Genomic DNA, 22,445 nt, shown 5'->3' with positions numbered 1-22,445 from the left:
TCAATGAACAGAATTTATAACAGATTTTCGAAAAACAGGTTCGCGTACTATTATTCGATTGAAAAAAATAAAATGAAATAAAAAAAACGTGCTTATGCAAATCATTTGCCTACGTTCCAAAACAGCCCCCGCCCCCGTAGATAAAAAATTCTCAATTCTCATTAATCATTTGGATTCCGTTGATCGGTCGTTCTGCTGATCCCTTAATACCTTTTGTGCGCCGAATTCAAATGTAAATGTTATGTACTAGCATTGCAGCCATTGTTCATTGGCGGTGTGTTGATGGAAAACAAAGCATTTTCCGTGTTGATTGTATTCATGACAAATGATTGTATATTAATGATTGTATATTAAAAAAAAGGTTATGATTACCTACCGAATTTTCGTATATTAATGAAAAAGCTTATGATTACCTACCGAATTTTCGTATATTAATAAAAAAGGTTATGATTACCTACCGAATTGTAGTATATTAGTAAAAAAGGTTATGATTACCTACCGAATTTTAGTATATTAAAAAAAAGGTTATGATTACCTACCGAATTTTCGTATAATAATAAAAAAAGGTTATGATTACCTACCGAATTTTATTATATTTAAAAAAAATGTCGTGATTACCAACCGAATTTTGGTATATTAAAAAAAGGTTATGATTACCTACCAAATTTTCGCGTATTAATAAAAAAAGGTTATGATTACCTACCGAATTTTAGTATATTAAAAAAAGGTTAGATTACCTACTGAATTTTCGTATATCAAAAAAAGGTCATGATTACCTACCAAATTTTCGTATATTAATTAAAAAAGGTTATGACTACCTACCGAATTTTCGTAATTATAAAAAAGGTTGATTACCGACTGAATTTTCGTATATTAGAAAAAAAGGGTTTGATTACCTACCAGATTTTCGTATATTGAAAAAAGTTATGATTACCTACCGAATTTTCGTACATTAATTAAAAAAAGGTTATGATTACCTGCCGAATTTTAGTATACTAAAAAAAGGTTATGATTACCTACTGAATTTTCGTATATTAGAAAAAAAGGTTATGATTACCTACTGAATTTTCATATAATAAAAAAAGGTTATGATTACCTACCAAATTTTCGTATATTAATAAAAAAAGGTTATGATTACCTACCGAATTTTCGTAATTATAAAAAAGGCTATGATTACCTACTGAATTTTCGTATATTAGAAAAAAAGGTTATGATTACCTACCAAATTTTCGTATATTAATAAAAAAAGGTTATGATTACTTACCGAATTTTCGTAATTATAAAAAAAGGTTATGATTACCTACTGAATTTTCGTATATTAGAAAAAAAGGATATGATTACCTACTGAATTTTCTTATATTAAAAAAATAGGTTATGAGAGTACCTACCGAATTTTTGTATATTAAAAAAAGGTTATGATTACCTACCGAATTTTCGTATATTAAGAAAAAGGTTATGATTGCTTAGCGAATTTTCGTATATTAAAAAAAAGGTTATGATTACCTACCGAGTTTTCGTATATTAAAAAAAGGTTATGAGTACCTACCGAATTTTCGTATATTAAAAAAAAGGTTATGATTACCTATAGAATGTTAGTATGTTAGAAAAAAAAAGTTGTTAGTTCTACCTGATTTTTCGTATATTAAAAAAAGTTATGATTACCTACCGAATTTTATATTACAATGTTATAATTACCTACTGAATTTTCGTATATTAAAAAAAAGGGGTTGTTATGATTGCTACAGAATTTTCGTAATTTTAGAGCTGGACCTCACAGACCGACATTGTGAACGATCATAATTTTTATAACAAAACATAATTTTTATAACTTGAAATTGCCAACAATTTGGAGACCAGATATATTTAAGAAATCCACATCCTGTCTCGAACGCCATCCTCCCTTTTCAGTGTGGAGACACTAAAATTCAATATGAGTGAAGTCGGCAGAGAGAGGAAGAAAAATAATAATAATATGATACAGGAAAAATCAGTAACTAATAAAACAGGCTAATGTCAAGGGACAGTAATCGTCATTATCATCATAATGAACATCATATTCTTCGGAAGCTTGAATTTCAAGTCAGTGGCCCCTTTGGTGGGCTTGTTTCATATGAATAGCGTTCATCTTCTGAATAATAATAATAATAATAATAATAATAATAATAATAATAATAATAATAATAATAATAATAATAATAATAATATCTAAACAGGACATTTTAAGAAATAATTTGCTATGTGACACTATATTTTATAGTTACTATGCAAGTGGTTTGGGTATGCTGCTTTAAATCCAGGTACTTTACTTGTTACTCAGGTGTATTACCTTTGACCTAGGGGCATCACGAACAAAGAATATGGTATATTTAAAAAAAAAAGATACGTTTTCGCAAGCGTTTTGTAACTGGCCTTAGCAACTCGATTTATATTTTATTCGACGAAAATTGCGTACGAGTTCACCACGTACTTTTGTGACTATGTAACGTTCCGTTAGGAAAAGAAACTGCCATAATTGTCGTTAATAGGGTTGTTAAGGTAGTTAAAACTACGTCAAGACAGGGTAGAGTCGGGTAATTGTTGCTCAAAGTTTTCAACCGGCGAATTAGGTTTCAGGCTGTTTTTTTTTCTTCTATTCTGTGATCATTTGGATTTCGTCACTTGTTCAGAAGACCATTTTAACCTCGACTTCTTGAATCTATTCTTCTTCTTCTTCTTCTTCTTCTTCTTCTTCTTCTTCTTCTTCTTCTTCTTCTTCTTCTTCTTCTCAAGAGACGATAAGTCAAAGAGACTTGCAATTGGTTTGGCGTCTTTGATTCCAAACAGTTTTAAAATTCATTTTCTCGATTAGATTTTCATTGGAATCCTCAGTGAATTAAGTACAAGACTTCACAGGCTTTAGATTGGAAGAGTCAAAAGTGGGTTTAGGTGGTCAAAGCAAAGAATATACGGGATCATGATAGATATAATTTGCGAGATCGAATTAGAAAACTGGTGAGGTCAGCGTAGGTCATTTACAAAGTCAAAATGGCTGTTTGCAACATACAACTTTTCGCAAATAGTCATGCGTATGTGCCCTTTTTTCATACATTTTCAGTGTCATTCGTAATCCTGTTTTTGATATATAGATGGCTTACAAGCTCATATTGGATAGCTTCCAAGATCGAATTAGTAAGCTAATAATTTCAAAGTAATTGATTTCCAATGTCAAAATCGCAATTTACAACATACAACCCTTTCTCGAATAGAGTGATATGTATGTTTTTTTTCTAAGTTCGTACATTCCCACTCATTCTCGTTTATCCCTAATCCAGTTTTTGTCATAATTAACATGCCATATCCTTCTAGTTTATTTGTAAAAAGGGTGAATGCTGAACCAGGACTTTAAGCAATAAAAACTTTCACTACATTTTTTTGTTAAGGGAGGGGATTACTGCTAAATGCAGTTACAGAGTTTTTCACGCTCCCGGCACCGTGCTTTCGAAGTGAAAGTTAAAGAACGGTGGCTGTCATATCGCATCTGTGATTTCCAGGCATTTTTCTTGAAAGAGCACGAGGGGAGAAAGTCGCGTCAACCTTTTACAGTCAAACTGAAACTGTTGGCGATGGCTTTGTATACAAATTCAGTTCTTTCAGCTTTTGAAATATTGTAATGGAAATAATTATGGGTTCATTATTTGTTGAAATATAAAGTTAAATTCTTGATATGAATATTGCACGTTTTGTTTAACTCTTTATTAAATATTTACGAAAAGCCATATCTTTTTTTTTCTTTAAGAGAGAAAGAGAGAGAGAGAGAGAGAGAGAATTGGACTCGTGTTGGGTAAAGGGATTTTGGTTGTGCATATGGAGGTAAAAAGTGCAAAGGGGAACACTAACTATATTGGCATTTTTGTTTTAACCTCTCTCTCTCTCTCTCTCTCTCTCTCTCTCTCTCTCTCTCTCTCTCTCTCTCTCTCTCTCTCTCTCTCTCTCTCTCTGAGTTAATTTTTGCCCTAGGGAAAATCAACTTTAGCAAGCAATACTCTCTCTCTCTCTCTCTCTCTCTCTCTCTCTCTCTCTCTCTCTCTCTCTCTCTCTCTCTCTCTCTCTCTGAGTGAGTTAATTTTTCCCCTAAGGAAAATCAATTTTAGCAAGCAATAATTTCCCTCTCTCTCTCTCTCTCTCTCTCTCTCTCTGAGTGAGTTAATTTTTCCCTAAGGGAAATCAATTTTAGCAAGCAATAACTCTCTCTCTCTCTCTCTCTCTCTCTCTCTCTCTCTCTCTCTCTCTCTCTCTCTCTCTGAGTGAGTGAATTTTTACCCTAAGGAAAATAAATTTTAGCAAGCGATACTCTCTCTCTCTCTCTCTCTCTCTCTCTCTCTCTCTCTCTCTCTCTCTCTCTCTCTCTCTCTCTCTCTCTCTCATCTTCATGTTCTTTGAATGGATTGGGGTTAAAACTATTTATTTCAATTAATTGAGAAAGTTCTACGTAATTTATTCAAAGTGAATCTATGATTCTCCTCTCTGTCAAAGACTAGTGGCCAGTTGTAACCAAATTCACTGGAGTTAGTTTTATTTATTGTTCCTAGAATAAGGGACTTTTTCAGCAAGCATAAGAGCTTTCACCCGGTAGGGGGTTAGTGCCGTCAGTGCACCTCATGCGGTTCACTGTAGGCATTACTTGGAGGTTCTTTTCAGCGAGCCCTCGGCCCAAACTGCAACCTCTTTCGTTCCTTTTACTGTACCTCCTTTCATATTCTCTTTCTTCCATCTGACTTTCCACCCTCTCCTAACAATTGATTCATAGTGCAACTGAGAGGTTTTCCTCCTGTCACACCTTTCAAACCTCTTCCTGTCAATTTCCGTTTCAGCGCTGAATGACCTCCTAGGTCCCAGTGCGTGGCCCTTGGCCTAAATTCTATATTCAGTTCAGTTCATTTCAATTCAAGAGCCTTCAGTATAACGAGTGGCATCAGACGACCAAAAAAGAAACACGTCTCCAGAATATCAGAATAAAGTCATGAACGTTTTTCAGACCTGCGCTTGCTGTGTCCCTGGGTATTGCTTGTGTAGGAACGTAAGTGGAAAATACTTCGGAAATGTCTGCGTTCCCTGCGATCAACAATCTTCGGAGAAGATTTGCACTGCACTTGGTAAGATATTTTTGTTTTTTATGCTGATGAGATCAGGAGAGGCTCCGACGAGTCTCCGGTTTGGCTTCCTGGTTCTTGAGAGATAAGCTGAGCAGCAATTCGGTAGAGACTGAGCCCTTCCTGAAGGCTTGGTTGCTCTTCAAAAAGTTCTCTTAGTAACTTTATGCATTGAGAATGACTGTTGCATTTTCACGTTAGTTTCTGACAGATCTTCTAACTGTTGATTAGGGATTTTTCAGAAAATGCATTGAGAATGGCTGTTACATTTTCTTTTGATTTTTTAATTTTAAATTGCTGATGAGGCAGATTTCAGAAAATGCATTGAAAATGACTGTTACATTTTCTTTTGATGTTTTAATTTATTTTAAATTGCTGATGAGGCAGATTTCAGAAAATGCTTTGAGAATGACTGTTGCATTTTTTTGTTATTTTTGAGTTTTTTTTTAATTGCTGATAAGGCATGTTTCAGACAATATTTTCTTGTTATTTTTGAGTTTTTTTTTTATTGCTGAATGGGGCATTTTTTCAGAAAATTCAAACCACGTTGAACTCAGTTTTATCAAACCCACACACAATCAAGGTAGCCCTGCCATCAAAAGTGTGCAATAAAGATTGTTCTTTTTTCTCTTGACCCAGGCCCCCGTGAACTGAAGGCGAAAGTAGTTACTGGATTTGAATACTTTCTCGAGAATTACGACCCCGTGGACGGTCTCAAGAGGGTTATAATCACGTCCAATGGAACTGTCGTTTCTTTTTATAACTCTGTAAGTCGAATTAGATACTGCTTTATTGAGGCAATGAAGATTTACCTTCCTTTGGTGTTCCATCCTTCCTGTGTATCTTGCTACCCAACCATCCAACTCCATCTTTTCAGCTGACAGTGCCCCAGTGCTTGACTTTAAGCCTTAATTTTTATAATTCACTCATTAAGTCCATCATTTCTAGCTATTATTAGCGGTGAAAAGAAGCTTATCTGTTATTGGTTTATTTATTGCACCCCTTGTACTCTGAGAGGCACATGGGATCCACTTTCAGTTATATAAATTATATTTTTAAATCTCGCCAGTTTTACAGTAAATTTCTCCATGTTATCAGATACCCACTTTATTTATATTTTTAAAAATGGTCATCGGGTAGGAAAATTTCCCTTTTTACAACCAGGTTATTCTTCAAATCCTCATTTCATCATTCATTGGTTGAAAATGCTTAAGAAATTCTAAGGGGAAAAACTTAATATTGTGTTTTATAACGCCATAGTAACGTAAGTTGACAAGTTCCCAAGCAACAAAGCTTTGCCGTTCATCAGCTGACATTGCTGTTCATCAGCTGACAATGCCGTTCATCAGCTGACATTTCTGTCTATCAGCTGACATTTCTGTCCATCAGCTGACATTGCTGTTCATGAGCGGAAATGATATGTCGTCTATTTTATTTTAAATCTGCGTTTACCCACAAATTCTCTCTACCGCATTTTCCTCTCATTAACTCGAATTCCAAGGACGACGAGGGATTGCAACCGCTAGAATTCGTAGACGGATCCACTAAAATGACGTTTGTGAACCCCGTGACTCACTTGGGACTTGGGGAAACCTTCGTCGACGTCCACGGCTCCATCCTGAGGAAGATTTTGCTCTTTACTTTTGATGCCACCGGCAGCGATCACAAGTTTATTGAGCTTAGTACTTCCTCTGACAGGCTGATGAAAAGGTTAGTGGATATTGCTTTCTGGTCCCCTTCTTCAGTGGCTCGTTTAAAAGGTGTTAGCTGTTTTTGTAGGTCTGTGATACGTAACTTAGGTTAAGGTCATATGGTGTTATAGGATTTTTCTAGGTTAAGGTCATATGGTGTTACAGGATTTTTCTAGATTAAGGTCATATAGTGTTATAGGATTGTCCTAGGTTAAGGTCATATGGTGTTACAGGATTTTTCTAGATTAAGGTCATATAGTGTTATAGGATTGTCCTAGGTTAAGGTCATATAGTGTTAAAGGATTTTTCTAGGTTAAGGTCATATAGTGTTACAGGATTTTCCTAGGTTAAGGTCGTATAGTGGTATAGGATTTTCCTAGGTTAAGGGCATATAGTGTTATGGGATTTTTCTAGGATAAGGTCATATAGTGTAGTAGGATTTTCCTAGGTTAAGGTCATTTAGTGTTATATGACTTTTCTAGGATAAGGTCATATAGTGTCATATGATTTTCCTAGGTTAAGGTCATTTAGTGTTATAGGATTTTTCTAGGATAAGGTCATGTAATGTCATAGGATTTTCCTATTCTGAGTCTTGACTTCGTGAATTTAATACATTGAATTTATTTAATTTATAACGTTCATGAAATGTACAAGTAACAGCTCATTGTATTTATTTAAATAGTTAAATTTTAAGAAATATCTAAGTAATATTTTATTGTATTTTATTTATAACTCTTAGGCAATGCAATAAGTAATATCTTGAAAACTCTGTTAAAAAGCGTCTAGATATGTAAATAATTACAAATTAGCTTTGTGCAGTTTACTATCCAAGGACACAAATATATACATTGTTCCTTTTCATTTTTACCACGTGATATTTAATGCTTAGATTCTAGGTGACGAAAAGCAGTAATTACTGTAGATGCTAAGTCACTGAAACAAATCATATATTTGTAAATGAATATATACAAAATGATGCGAATAAGTTAATATTTTCTCAATTTGCCTTTTTTGTGTTTTCGTGCTTAGGATTAGTAAAGTAACAATACATTTTAAATTTAGTCATTTATACTTCATACATTACAATCAATTCTTACCAAAAATGTAAACAAAGGTGATTGTAACTCCTGATATGTATTTTTGTAATAAACTGTTGAATTAAGCAAATTTCTAAAAGAAAGATGGCCATGTCATGAGGACACGTGGCCTGCCCAACACATTGAATTCAGCTGCAAATGACCTCTCACCTTCTATTGATTCCCCGTTGTATTGATAAGTGCGGCGGTAATTTTTTCTTTTGTAACAGGTTGTCCAAAATGTGGCATGTGAATGGCACTGACATGAAGGTGTGGACTAGTGCCAGAACAATAATGGTCGGGGTCAGGAACGGAAATGACATTTTAATTCATGAAATGGAGGTATTCATTTCCCAGTGTTCATTTTTCTCCCGTTTTTCCCTTAGTGATATTTGCAAGGAATTGGAGCATTTTTTTTTTTTGTATTTCTTAAATGCTAAGAAGGATTAACATGTGTTTTGGGGTTCAGTTTACTTCTGGGTCTTAGGTAGTCGTAAAATTAGGAAAATCAGTTCATGAAAAGAAACATCTGGTTTTGCAAGTAAAAAATGGTATGTGCATTCTAAAACATGCTATTTGAACTATAATTTCAAGTTTCTTCATTCCATAATCAAGAAACCTAATGACAACCAAATATAAATAATCCCCTTAATTATTCCCTTCTTCCCAAACAGGTCACTATTCCCTTGTTCCATAATCAAGAATCCCAATCAAAACCACATTTAAATAATCCCCATAATTATTCCCTTCTTCCCAAACAGGTCACTATTCCTTTGTTCTATAATCAAGAAACCTAATTCCCTTAGTTATTCCCTTCTTCCCAAATAGGTCACCACTCCCTTGTTCCATAATCAAGACAGCTAATCACAACCACATCTAAAGAATCCCCTTAATTATTCCCTTCTTCCCAAACAGGTCACTATTCCCTTGCTCCATAATCAAGAAACCTAAGCACAGCCACGTTTAGATAATCCCCCTAATTATTCCCTTCTTCACAAACAGGTCACTATTCCCTTGTTACATAATCAAGAAACTTAATCCCCTTAATTATTCCCTTCTTCCCAAATAGGTCAGCACTCCTTTGTTCCATAATCAAGAAGCCTAATCACGACCACGTTTAAGTAGTCCCCTGGATTGTTCCCTTTATTATTCACAAACATGTCAACCACTTCCACTATACCACATTTAAATAATCCCCGTAATTATTCCCTTAATTATTCCCAAAAAGGTCAATTACTTCCACTTAACCACATGTCTCAACCACATTTAAATAATCCTCTTGTTTATTCCCTTCTTCCCAAACAGGTCACTATTCCCTTGTTCCATAATCAAGACACCTAATCACAACCACATCTGAAGAATCCCCTTAATTATTCCCCTCTTCCCAAACAGATCACTTTTCCCTTGTTCCATAATCAAGACACCTGATCACAACCACATCTAAAGAATCCCCTTAATTATTCCTTTCTGCCCAAACAGGTCACTGTTCCCTTGTTCCATAATCAAGACACCTAATCACAACCACATCTAAATAATCCCCTTAATTAGTCCCCTCTTCCCAAACAAGTCACTATTCCTTTGTTCCATAATCAAGAAACATAATCTCAACCACATTTAAATAATCCCTTTGATTATTCCCTTCTTCCCAAATAGGCCACTATTCCCTTGTTCCATAATCAAGACACTAATCACAACCAGATGTAAATAATCCCCTTAATTATTCCCCTCTTCCCAAACAGGTCACTATTCCCTTGTTCCGTAATCAAGACACTTAATCACAACCACATCTAAATAATCCCCTTAATTATTCCCCCTCTTCCCAAACAGGTCACTATTCCCTTGTTCCATAATCAAGAAACCTAATCTTAACCACATTTAAATAATCCCCTTAATTATTCCCTTCTTCCCAAATGGGTCACTGTTCACTTGTTCCATAATCAAGACACCTAATCACAACCACGTATAAAGAATCCCCTTAATTATTCCCCTCTTCCCAAACAGGTCACAATTCCCTTGTTCCATACACCCTTGTTCCATAATCGAGAAACCTAATCTCAACCACATTTAAATAATCCCCTTGATTATTCCTTCTTCCCAAATGGGTCACTATTCCCGTGTTCCATAATCAAGACACCTAATCACAATCACATATAAAGAATCCCCTTAATTATTCCCCTCTTCCCAAACAGGTCACTATTCCCTTGTCCCATAATCAAGACACCTAATCACAACCACATATAAAGAATCCCCTTAATTATTCCCCTCTTCCCAAACAGGTCACTGTTCCCTTGTTCCATAATCCAGGAACCTAATCACAACCACATCTGAAGAATTCCCATAATTATTCCTCTCCTTCCAAACAGGTCAACCGCTTCCACGAATTCGAAATGATGCAGCTGCAAACCATCAGGACGACTGACCACGTGCTGACCTGGCAGGTCTTCACCATGAACTTCGAGAACTACCTGATGGTGGTGTGCCACTCCGTCGCCAGGGTCTACCATCAGGATGGCATGTATTTGGAGTTCAAGCAGGAGCTCGAACTCCCCAATGGCCTGTCGTCTTTCCAGAATTTTGTTCATTTTAATGTGAGTATTTTAGTCCATAGACTGAAAATCTTCCTGGGGAGTTCCATTTCAGGGAAAGGTTGAATTTTGTTCATTTTACTGGAATTTTAGTCCATAAAAAATCTTCCTGGGGAGTTCCATTTCAGGGAAAGGTTGAATTTTGTTCATTTTAATGTGAGTATTTTAGTCCATAGACTGAAAATCTTCCTGAGGAGTTCCATTTCAGGGAAAGGTTGAAGATTCACTTAACTAGTTTTTAAGAAACATTTCTCGTTTAATGATGAGTGTACACTACAGTAAAAACATGTCTGAAACACGTAGCCATCTTATTACACACACATCACGAACATGTTGAAAACAAGTTGACAACCGTGAGTTGAGAACCAACCTTGGCAAATGCTGGATAATCATTTGAAGCACTGGGTAGAACTATCTGTAAGTCGTTCACTTTACATTCAACATGTTCGTGACATGTGGTCGATAAGTTTCCGACATGTGTTTATGAATTTTTTTTACAGTAGTGTGGACACAACCTAAGAGGACATTTTGGTGTACCAGTGGGCCTGTTGCTGGGAAAACCTTAGGACTTTGTGTTAAGTGCTGTTCATTTAATAAGAGTCGATGTAAGCAAAATAAAACTGGGCTTAACTAAAACAACAAACTTTTAGGACATAAGACTTTTCTCATTGTTGTCTTGTATTGTTAAGTATTTGTTCATTCTAACCTGTCCATCTTTAACCAGCCTATATTCATTATCTACGAATACAGACTGTGGTGTTCCTACTACTACAAACTGTTGGTGGCATTTCACTTACTGTATTCACTTTTGATATCAGTTAAGTTTTACTACTTATCAATAGACCGTTTCTTGGAATAACAGGAAATTTTTAATGACTCCAAGTCACCCGCTACAAAACTTTTCATAAAAGTTCCATTTTCAGAGTCCTTCAAATCGAGATAATGCAATTCTGCTGACTGGAGAAAGAAACAATGTTGTTGCTTATGCGTGGAATGGTACCATCCAAAAGATTCAGGAGGTATGTCCCATTGTCTTCTCCATGTTTTATGTTGTAGTTGTTGGAGCAAGAATTTCATGAGAAAAGGAGAATATTTTACTTTACTTATTCAGTGATAAATGTAAACCTCTTATTGATTTTCAAGTACAAATGGCACCCAGGACTAGCATGTACTGTAATGTTTGGGAAAAAATTAACTTGCAAGGAAAGTTAGTTCTCTGACTGGCAAAATGCTGATCTTATATTGATAGTCCAAACTGAAGCATTTCTTGACACATTACTCTTCCGCAGATATATTCAACCAAGTTGGACCTTGAAGTAGAGGACTGGTCTTTAGCAGCATCTGACCTGGACCCAGCAAGGACAGACATTGACCTGGTGAGTTGGAAAGCTTGCTGAGTTTATTTTGTTTTAACTTTTCATCAGTACAGAGATATCTAATTTCCCCAGTAAAGAGAGATATGCAGTTAGTCAAGAAAACATCGCACTATCCATAACCCATAGCTGGCAGTACAGAGTCTCTTGAGTTATTTTTTCATTAAATATTTTGTGGTTTAGCCCTCAATAATGTCCCCCTCTTCTAATATCTTCCTTCTCTTCGAAATCCAGTTTTTTCAGTGATACATCTGGTTGTTCTTGTCATACCTTTGTAATCTTTATAGCGTAAACAGACTGAATCCCTGACTCGTTTACTTCTGTGTGTCTACTTATCTGAGGGAGAGTTTGTAAAAAAATCAGTCAGCATCATATAATTATTGTGGGAAGCCTCAAAAGACTTTGAAGTTCTTGATAATTTAATAATTTTGCAAACTATTATATTTTTCAAACTCTCTCTCTCTCTCTCTCTCTCTCTCTCTCTCTCTCTCTCTCTCTCTCTCTCTCTCTCTCTCTCTCTCTCTCTCTCTGCTCGCATACGCTCTAGTGCAGTGTTAACCCGGTGACAGCACCGAATTTCCTTCAAAGCCAAACCTCTCATTCCTCCTGAATGACGTCCCCATTTTCAGGCAGACAGAGAGAGAGAGACTTCGGCCTCATTCATTCATGAATGTATACGCTGAAGTTCACTGATTCATGAACGCACAAGCTGAAATACAAGTCGCGAGCTTTACTGACAAACGCGGCAAATGCACTCGCTTTTTTTTCATGTTTTTTTTTTTTTTTTTTTTTTTACCGGAGCGTCAAAACAGCAATTCCACCTTATCAGTCAGCCTCCGAGTGAGTGCGTCACAGCTCCCTTTTGGCTTTTGGAGAGAGAACTAAAACAAAGGTAAAAAAAAAAAAAAGGATGAATATTCGTCTAAAGTCTGTTGTATAAAAATGAGGATGACATTGTAGAAGGGATGGATATAGACTATTCTTTTTTTTTATGTTCTCGTTTGTGTCTGTGTGGGTTTCTCTCTCTCTCTCTCTCTCTCTCTCTCTCTCTCTCTCTCTCTCTCTCTCTCTCTCTCTCTCTCTCTCTCTTTTCCTCTCACACATACACACATACAAAAGAACACTCTCTCTCTGCTCTCTCTCTCTCTCTCTCTCTCTCTCTCTCTCTCTCTCTCTCACACACACACACACACACACACACACACACACACACACACACACACACACAAAAGAACTCTCTCTCTCTCTCTCACACACACACACATTCTTATTTCTCTCTCTCACACACACACACACACACACACACACACACACACATACAAAAGAACTCTCTCTCTCTCTCTCTCTCTCTCTCTCTCTCTCTCTCTCTCTCCAGTCTCCTCTGTTTTTCGAGCAGGGAGGAAAAGGGGTGAAGCACAGAGACGAGACTAAATCCAATACCAGCCTCATCTTCTGAGGTAAACGACATAAACGGAATCGCTGTAGGGCGAGCAGCGGACATTTAGCACCCAATTTGCGAGAATTTATGGTGCCGAGAGTACATGGACCCCCAGGGAGCCTCGGGGCTTGTTCACTTTCGTAGTTCACTCTGTGAAGTTTACGTAAATTATGTAAATTTATTTTTTTTTATGTTCTATAAACGAAGCGCTTCTTACGTATGATTCGACTGTGTTAATGGTTATGCGCCGTTGTTTTTCTGGAAACAAAGCTCGCTTTATTATTATTTTTATCTAAATCAAATCTCTCTCTTTGTATGATATTTCTAAAAAAAAAAGCGCGCTCTGTTATTTTTCTTAATAACGAACATCTGATCATCTTAAGCTTTTTTTTAATACAAAGCTCTTTCTGATTTTCATAAACAAAACGCTTTTTATCTATGAGCTGACAATGTTAAGGTGTAATTCCTTTCTTCATAAAGCAGAACTCTTTAATTATTCCTCTCTTTTTTTTTCCTGCTAGAAGGAATAAATCCTGAAATGCCAAGAACCCAATACTGACTGCTCTAGGAGCAAGAGCCCGTGCTGCCTTATCAAAAAAAAAAAAAAAGAGCTCCTGCTTTTGTTTCGTGAGAATAACAACCCTTTTGCAAGCAAGAATATCTCAGTCAAAATGGAAATGGCAGAAAAATCAAAACGAAAAAAAAAAAAAAAAATTACAGTGGGAATCTAATGTCAGGAATAAACTAAAAAACGATGCATTTTCAAAAAGATAATCCACATACATTCATCAGATATATTTCGTGTTAAAGTTGTAACTTGGTGCCCGAGTTGAATCAGATAACATCTTCCCTCTGCCTTCTGCGTTTTTCCAACTTGACAAAAAAGGCGTTTTTATTGTCCTGATTAGAATCCTGGGAAAGAGAAATGGAGGAAAATGAATGTTAGAGTTGTTGACATTTTGAAAAAAAAATTTTTTTTTTTTTTTTCTCGTCAAATTTACCCTTTTCTCGAATAGTCAGAAGAGCAAGTTTCATTTTCGAAATGAAACTTCCTTTCACCTTAAAATATTCATGAAATTTATTTCAGTTCAAGTGGAATAAAGTTGATGATGATATAGTAAATCATTTGAGCTGTCAATAAAACCGTTTGATCAACTACCTTTTTTAATATTGTATATTTTATTTATTCAAGTCAAAACCTTTTTTGATATTTAATGATATTTTAGTTATTCAAGTTAAGTGGCATAAAATGATAATAGATAATAAATCCTTTGAGCTGTCTGTCAAAGCTTTTAGTCACAAAACTTTTAATGTTTTATGTTTTATTTATTTTTCTTTGCCCGTACTCCATGGCTCAGTTTAGACGGTGATATTGGTCCTCCATCACTGGAAATGCAATTTCTTTGACGCTTAACCTTTCGCTGGGGCAACGCCAAATTTAATAGGACCTTTACATACACACACACACACACACACACACACACACACACACACACACACACACTCTTACGCGCTTGCGTGCGTACACGAGAGTGACATATACATATAAGGGAAGAAATTCATATTTCATACTTTTTTCACACTGAAATGATTTGGAATAATTTGGAAGTTCAGACGGAAACCAGATAAAACTTAATTTCTCATAAATACGTTTGACAGATTATTCCGATACTAGTAAATTTAAACTCTTCTTTCGCCGTAAGAGGTAATCTATTATTTTTATAATTGTGTAATGTTCAGAGGGTTTGCATGGCACAGTCATTACGATTCTCTCTCTCTCTCTCTCTCTCTCTCTCTCTCTCTCTCTCTCTCTCTCTCTCTCTCTCTCTCTCTCTCTCACGCATTCCTACACAATGACTACAAAACTAGTTTTTTTCACAATTTCACAGGCATAATAACAATTATTTTGTACGTACCCTATTACTTCCAACGGCATAGCACAGAAATAATTGGTAACTATCAAACACACTGTATGAATACTGTCATCCCACACTGTATGAATACTGTCATTCTTGGAGAATATCTCGAGCAATTTTTAATGAAGGCATCGGCAGCATATTACTCATCATTACAATTAACTGTACACTGCAACTAATTTCCTTTAATGTAAGGTTTGCATCTATCTTCATCTCTGAAGGAAAATATATCTTCTTTGATATGTTTCTATTTTCCAAGGAAATTTGTAATTAATTAACCCCATATTATCTCTAACTCGTAGAGATCTAGTACCGTCAGAGCATCTCGCGCGGTGGACTGTGAGCATTACTAAAAGGTTGGTTGCAGCGTCTCTTTGGTCCCTGGCTGCTCTCACATTTTAGCCCTTATTTTTCCCTCCGTTCTCACTTCCTTTCTTCTGTCTTGCTGTTCAACCCCTCTAACTCCCTTCAGCCCTGGATAGCCGAAAGTACTCTAGTAGTGAACTGGGTTTTATAGCCAAATTTTCACAAACCACAAATCTTATCTGTAGGAAATAACTAATAAACTTGTTAATTTTGGTAAATCAGAAAATGGTACTTTTCAAACAGACAGCATTCTTCAACCTATGCCACCGCGGTAGATCGGTGGTCTGCCACCAAAGCCCTGTTTAAAAAGCCCCTCTCCCTCCCTTTCCCCAGGTGCTGGCAAATGGTGAAAATGGAGTGGTGGCCCTGGAGATTAGGGCGGAGCTTCTGGAACTCCCAGATCCACTTAGTCTTCAGGCTCAAGAACTGCATAAGAGAGTTGGAGATTTAGAGGTCAGGCGAAACGTTCTCTCAGTTTCCAGTCGTTTCGTTTAACGTTTTCTCTGGCTGTTTTCTGCCGTTTGAGTGTCCTTTCCTGTTGATTTTTTCGGTCAGCAGGTGAAAACGTTCCTTTTACTGTACCTCCATTCTTATCTTTCTTCCATCTTGCTATCCACCCTCTTCTAACAATGATTTCAAAGTGCGACTGCGAGGTTTTTCTCCTGTTACACCTTTCAAACTTACCTACTCTCAATTTCCTTTCCAGCGCAGAATGACCTCATAGGTCCCAGTGCTTGGCCGTTGGTCCGAACTCTCTATTCCATTCCATTCCAACAGGTGAATACATCATTATTTAACGGTTATATGCATTCAATTACTTTTTAAGCTTTGTGCTTTAATAGTTGATGGGAATCAACTATTTTAGGTCTGAATGAACATGAGCTAAGTAGAAGTATCTGAAACAGATTCAGTTTTGTGACGTTTATAAACTGAGTGTTTCTATTCATTGCTTTGGATGGATTTAATGAAATTCTATCATTTGTGATCTCATGAACGAATATTTTTACTTGTTATCCAGTTACAATTAGTTCCTATTCACCCCTTGTCTTACATTTTTTTTCAGTTTCTTTAAAATGTGTAGAATTAAAAAGAGATTGCTCTTTTACCAACCAGTTTCCTAATAAATACCATATCAGCAAGATACCTGAGCCTTGATATTTTAGCCTGGTGAAGAAAAATAATATACAGAAGTGGGAAGTAAAGTTGAAACCTGAAATCTGAATAAACAAGAGTTATTAGAATAAAAGTTTAGAAGAGGACACTGATATAAAGTTTTTTTGTGCACATTTTCCCCAACGCATTTTATTTCTCATGGTTCGTTGACTTTCATTTTAATTCCTTTTCATTCGGTGTAGAAAACCTCTTTGTTTTCTCGTAAAGATGAATTAAAACGAGAAATGCGGTCGAGAAGAATAATTTTTAAGAGAATGGATAAGAAACCACAGGAATTTTCCTTGAATTCAGTTTTGCCAATTGTTTTTTCAACAGCCAGAATGTTCCATCAATCTGTTTATCGGGGCTGGAATGCATTCCTTCAATTCAGTATAACGGAAATATTTTTGATTGAAAGTCACTTCTATGAACGAATACTTTGTTTTATGACTAACCACATGGATGTATAACTTGTATCGATTTTATATTTCTATCCACAGGTTGAATACCAAAGACAAGAATCTGTCCTGAGGAAATTTCAGCTCAAAATTGATAATAGCATCGAAAACAGAGATACGATTTCAGGGCCAATTATCATACGAGGGGAAGTCTGGGTACATGGTGTAAGTACAGAAGTAGAATTTGCAGTCATATACTGATATAACGTTCACGCCAAATCTCATTCATTTTGATAGTACGTCACTGGACAAGGTTTTGATGGAGTTCTCTATAGTATTGGTGAATGCAAGCTTGGTACTAACACAATCAAGAGTTTAGCCAAACAGATATACATTGTTTACACTGCAGAAAGCAGATAGGCTGGAATCCATACACAATGGTCAGAGGCATTCATAACCTCACCAGCATTGCCTCACATTGCCAGAAATTTCAGTAAACTTTCTAATGATCCTGAGACAAATTATTAGTCAGACTTGCTGTGTTGATCAACAACACATGAGCATCGACACATTAGCTAAGTATTCATGTCACAAATGAGAGCAAATGGTGCTTTGGTATTAAGAGACTGTTGGACTTTAATTTAATGGCTATAGAAAGGTTGGCAATAGAAAAGTGTCCCAGAGGAAGTTGTGATAGCTTTCAGATAAAACACAATTTTGTTAATTGTTCCTAAAACATGCCAAAGAAATCATGCTGATAATTTTTCTGTCAGTAAGTAGGAAGTCTCCTTGACAATATGCAACCTTACCCGATTCAGCTGAAAGACAAATAAAGGTACACTCATGAATCCCTGGAATGGACAACACATTTTAGGACTCCAGATACAAAGGTTTTAGAGAGCAGCAATCAGTTCATACCTGGGACCAGGACCTAATGAACGAAAGCTGACTGGTCCACAGGCAAATAGACAAATCACCAACTGGATTCTTTATCACAGATAATATCCACTCCAGAGCACTGATTGTTTATATTTTAAAAAGAACTGTTTTAATCATAGTAGCACCACACACGTAAATGTACTGTTATAAACTTGCTGAGAGTTGTAATCAAAAAGGGTCTCTGAGAACGTTTTTGGCAGTTACATACACAGTTATTTGTATGGTACATATGGTACCTCTAACCTTGGACCGATTCCACCCCAGAATTTAGACACGGAGAACCTACAAGGAGATACCATTCTTCTTAGACCCACCGATCATCACTCCCACGAGCTTCTAGATTATCATCAGCACAGCCTCGACCACATCACATTTGAAGACAAAGTGGTCGAGTTAGAGAGGAAGACATCGTCTATCAGCAAAAATTTAGAAGGTAAGGAAGTCACTTGTGTAAGTCTAGTACGTTTTTGATATTTTTACCCTCCATAACTGTCAGGCATTATATTTCAATACGTGGCAACTCCACTTTAGTAAATTTATCATAGCTTAACTGAGACCTTACCCTCTTGTGATTGTATTGTTAGATGCTGTTCTGGACGGCCACAAGAATCGAATTATCAGCGGCAAGAAGATTTTGAAGAACGGGGCTTTCCACATCGGCAAGACTGAATACCACAAAGCTTAATTACACTGTTTCCCTGGACAAGACAGGGAGGCCTTTCCCTCTTAGCAAAACTCTGACAGATATTGTCAGGTAGGCTATGCAGTTTTTTCTTTGACAGTCCAGCCGGAATCATGTAATGTAAATATTTCGATACTCTATAGCTGCTAATGAAGGGATTTATCAACCTGCTAATAAACTGCAGTCATAACTTTTTTCGTTACTTTGATTACATTTTATTCGTTACTTTGATTACATTTTATACATCCAGTGTCTTACAACTCTCTTGTTTTCCCGGTAAAAGAGTGAAATATATAATCCTTTATCGCATTGGTTAGAGAAGTTTCCGTTCCTTCTAAGTCTTTTCCTTCTGAAAAACTCTTCTTCCCCACAAAGTAAACAATCTCGAGAGACTTTCTGCAGATGACTCAAGATAAACAAAGAAATATTAAATGAAAGTAAAATGGCGCGGAAACAACATATTCTGACCAACTGCCTGAAAATTAATGGGAACAGTGTGCATATGACATTCACTGGGGCAGTTTTATACCCCCACGAAATTATTGCTGGCACCTTTTATTCACCAGAGATAATTATGAATATTAATGGGGCAAGATCATTCTTTTCCTGCTATCGTTTCCGCAAGCGAGGGGTTTTCTTCTTTGTGAGGGAGGAGTTTAGGAGTGAGCCTTATTCATATCCAAGTGTTTTGCCTCAAAATTCTATATTTCCCTTCCCCGCAGGAGGTTAGCGCCGTCAGTCCACTTCACATGGTGCACTGTAGACATTATTAATAAAGGGTGTTTGCAGTCACTTCGGCCTTTAGCTGAACCCACATTTTAGCTTTTTTACTTTCTTCCTTTCTTCAATCTTGCTCTCCAACCTCTCTAACAATTGCTTCTTCCAGTATTTACCTTAAAATCCTTGTACTTCATATATATAATCTATTTTCTGGATTCCCTTATTTTGCTGTCCAACCACTCCAACTTTATTTACTGTTTTTGTCAGCCTAAATTTTATCAAGTTATATATATATATATATATATATATATATATATATATATATATATATATATATATAGATAAATAGATATATGTACAGTATATATATATATATATATATATATATATATTATATATATTATATATATTTATATTTATATATATTATATATATACACATATATATATATACACACACACACACACACACACACATATATATATATATATATATATATATATATATATATATATATATATATATATATATATATATATATATATATATATATATATATATATATATATATATATATTATGTGTGTGTATATATATATGTGTATATATATAATATATATAAATATAAATATATATAAATATAAATATAAATATATATATATATATATATATATATATATATATATATATATATATATATATATACATATATAGTATATATATATATATATACTGTACATATATCTATCTATATATATATATATATATATATATATATATATATATATATATATATATATATATATATATATATATATATATATATATATATATATATATATATAATTTCCTTCCAGAAAAAGCTACGTGCTGAGCTGTTGATAAATAATTGTTTATCCCTTTAGGGGATAGTGCCGTCATTGCACCTTATGTGTTGCACTGTTGGCATTGCTCAAGGTTCTTTGCAGCGTGCCTTCGGCCCCTAGCTGCGACCCCTTTCGTTCCTTTTACTGTACCTCCTTTCATATTCTCTTTCTTCCATCTTACTCTCCACCTTCTCCTAGCAATTGATTCATAGTGCAACTGCGAGGTTTATCTCTTGTTACACCTTTCAAACACACCTTTCAAACTTTTTACTGTCAATTTCTTTTTCGTCGCTGAATGACCTCATAGGTCCCAATGCTTGGCCATTGGCCTAAATTCTATATTCAGTTCAATTCAGTTCAATAATTGTTTTATGTCTTAATATATTTTCAATCACCCCTCCTTCAGGAAAGACCGCCAGGAGCCCGTGACAGGAACGAAGGTTTTCACCAGACCCTTGACCGTCGGGAACTTGAACGCCCGGAACATAAACAGCATTCCAATAAGCGACTTCGTCCGTGCGACGGAGGAAAATACGATAGCAGGCGCAACGTATCTGAACCCCGTCGTAGCAGATACGCTAATTCTCAGGGGACGTGACGCGACTGTTGGAGGAGTCAATGTGTCTTCAATTCCTAGCATTGATGAAGAAGTTCCCCTCGGTTAGTGGTGATAGTTTCTCTGTATATTTCCTTAGGAATTTGAGAGACGAGGAAGCTTGAATCATTTGCTTTTTAGTTTTCTGATAAAGAAAACTATTGTGATGGCTTTGTCTGCCCGTCCGCACTTTTTCTGTCTGCCCCCAGATCTCAAAAACTACTGAGGCTGGAGGGCTGCAAATTGGTATGTTGATCATCCACCCTCCAATCATCAAACATACCGAACTACAGCCCTCTACCCTCAGTAGTTTTTATTTTTATTTAAGGTTAAAGTTAGCAATAATCGTACCTCTGGCAACGTAACAACACAGGCCACCACATCCGGCTGAGAGCTCATACAGTATTATACCGAGACCACCGAAAGATAGATCTATTTTCGGTGGCCTTAATTATACGCTGTAGCGGCTGTACAGAAAACTCGATTGCGTCGAAGAAACTTCGGCGCAATTTTTACTTAGTTTCCTTACGCAAAGGCATATCATGCAGAGTTAATATTATTCGTTTGTTTTACTAATGTATGAGTAATTACCCAGGAATCTGATAGAAGCAGCATGAACCGTATATGGCTTCTCTCTCACACAAAGGCGTATCCAAAGTAAATATTATTCGCTGTAACTATAAATATTTATATTCAAACAACGTCGATGGTGATAATAAACTCTCTATTTTTATTTTATATTTCATGCATGTGAACTAAAGCCAATACTTGTGGAAGATTATGGATGAATAGTTATACAAAGGTTTTCATTTAAGTGGTGGGTCTATATATTCATTTCTGTTTTAAACTTTAAAATGCATTTTCCTTACATAACCGATAATTTAAATAAAAAAAACTGTCATATGCATATTTATTACCGAACTACAATTGATGTATCATTATACATCAGTGTTGCATTTTACCATAAATATTCAGTTACGATGCATTTTAGTAATGATGATAGATAACCAGTTTTCCGGATTTTTGGGCATGAAAACGAAAATATCGTATATTTTTCTAGTTTTAATAATATCTCTTGTGCAATTCTGTTAACAAATTAATGATCAAGTAATCTTGCTTAAATTATTATGGTTCTTGCCATGCTAGGAAGAATAATTATGAACCCAGCATTCTGAAATATAACACTTTGGAAAAACTTCAGCATGAAATTGGATACCTGTATAATTCACAAATGAACTTTTTAGGACACTGCGAATACCTGGACGACCGTGATCTTTCCTTGCTGGGAAAAATTACGAATCCTGAAATTAATTTCCTTGGAAAACGCGTTGGAAAATCTTCAAAATGAAATTTGGCATCTATGTAACTCATATTTTGTAATTTTAGGACACTGCAGATGATCAAATGATTTTGCTTATATATTTCTAAGTGTTCTTTCCATGCTAGGAAAAATAATTATGAATTTCAACTTCTGAAATAAACCCCTTTGGGAAATTTCAGTATGAAATTTAATATCTATA

At 35.6% G+C, this 22,445-nt stretch overlaps 1 protein-coding gene across 1 annotated transcript in view; it reads left to right on the top strand.

The window, feature by feature from the left end:
- Positions 1-22,445, top strand: part of LOC136827252 (uncharacterized) — a 57,874-nt gene that overhangs the window by 12,645 nt on the left and 22,784 nt on the right. The window contains exons 6-17 of the mRNA XM_067085025.1: positions 5,015-5,132; positions 5,769-5,896; positions 6,631-6,839; positions 8,127-8,238; positions 10,260-10,484; positions 11,405-11,500; positions 11,771-11,857; positions 15,908-16,027; positions 17,227-17,349; positions 18,328-18,513; positions 18,771-18,817; positions 20,737-20,990. Of these exons, the coding sequence (XP_066941126.1) occupies positions 5,015-5,132; positions 5,769-5,896; positions 6,631-6,839; positions 8,127-8,238; positions 10,260-10,484; positions 11,405-11,500; positions 11,771-11,857; positions 15,908-16,027; positions 17,227-17,349; positions 18,328-18,513; positions 18,771-18,817; positions 20,737-20,990 (1,705 nt within the window). The remainder of the gene's footprint in view (positions 1-5,014; positions 5,133-5,768; positions 5,897-6,630; positions 6,840-8,126; positions 8,239-10,259; positions 10,485-11,404; positions 11,501-11,770; positions 11,858-15,907; positions 16,028-17,226; positions 17,350-18,327; positions 18,514-18,770; positions 18,818-20,736; positions 20,991-22,445) is intronic.

Source organism: Macrobrachium rosenbergii, chromosome 41 (genome assembly GCF_040412425.1).
Source record: "Macrobrachium rosenbergii isolate ZJJX-2024 chromosome 41, ASM4041242v1, whole genome shotgun sequence".
In the NCBI taxonomy this organism is placed as follows: Eukaryota; Metazoa; Arthropoda; class Malacostraca; order Decapoda; family Palaemonidae; genus Macrobrachium; species Macrobrachium rosenbergii.
Note: the sequence above shows the minus strand (reverse complement) of the source record. Positions and strands in the feature narration are given on the sequence as shown.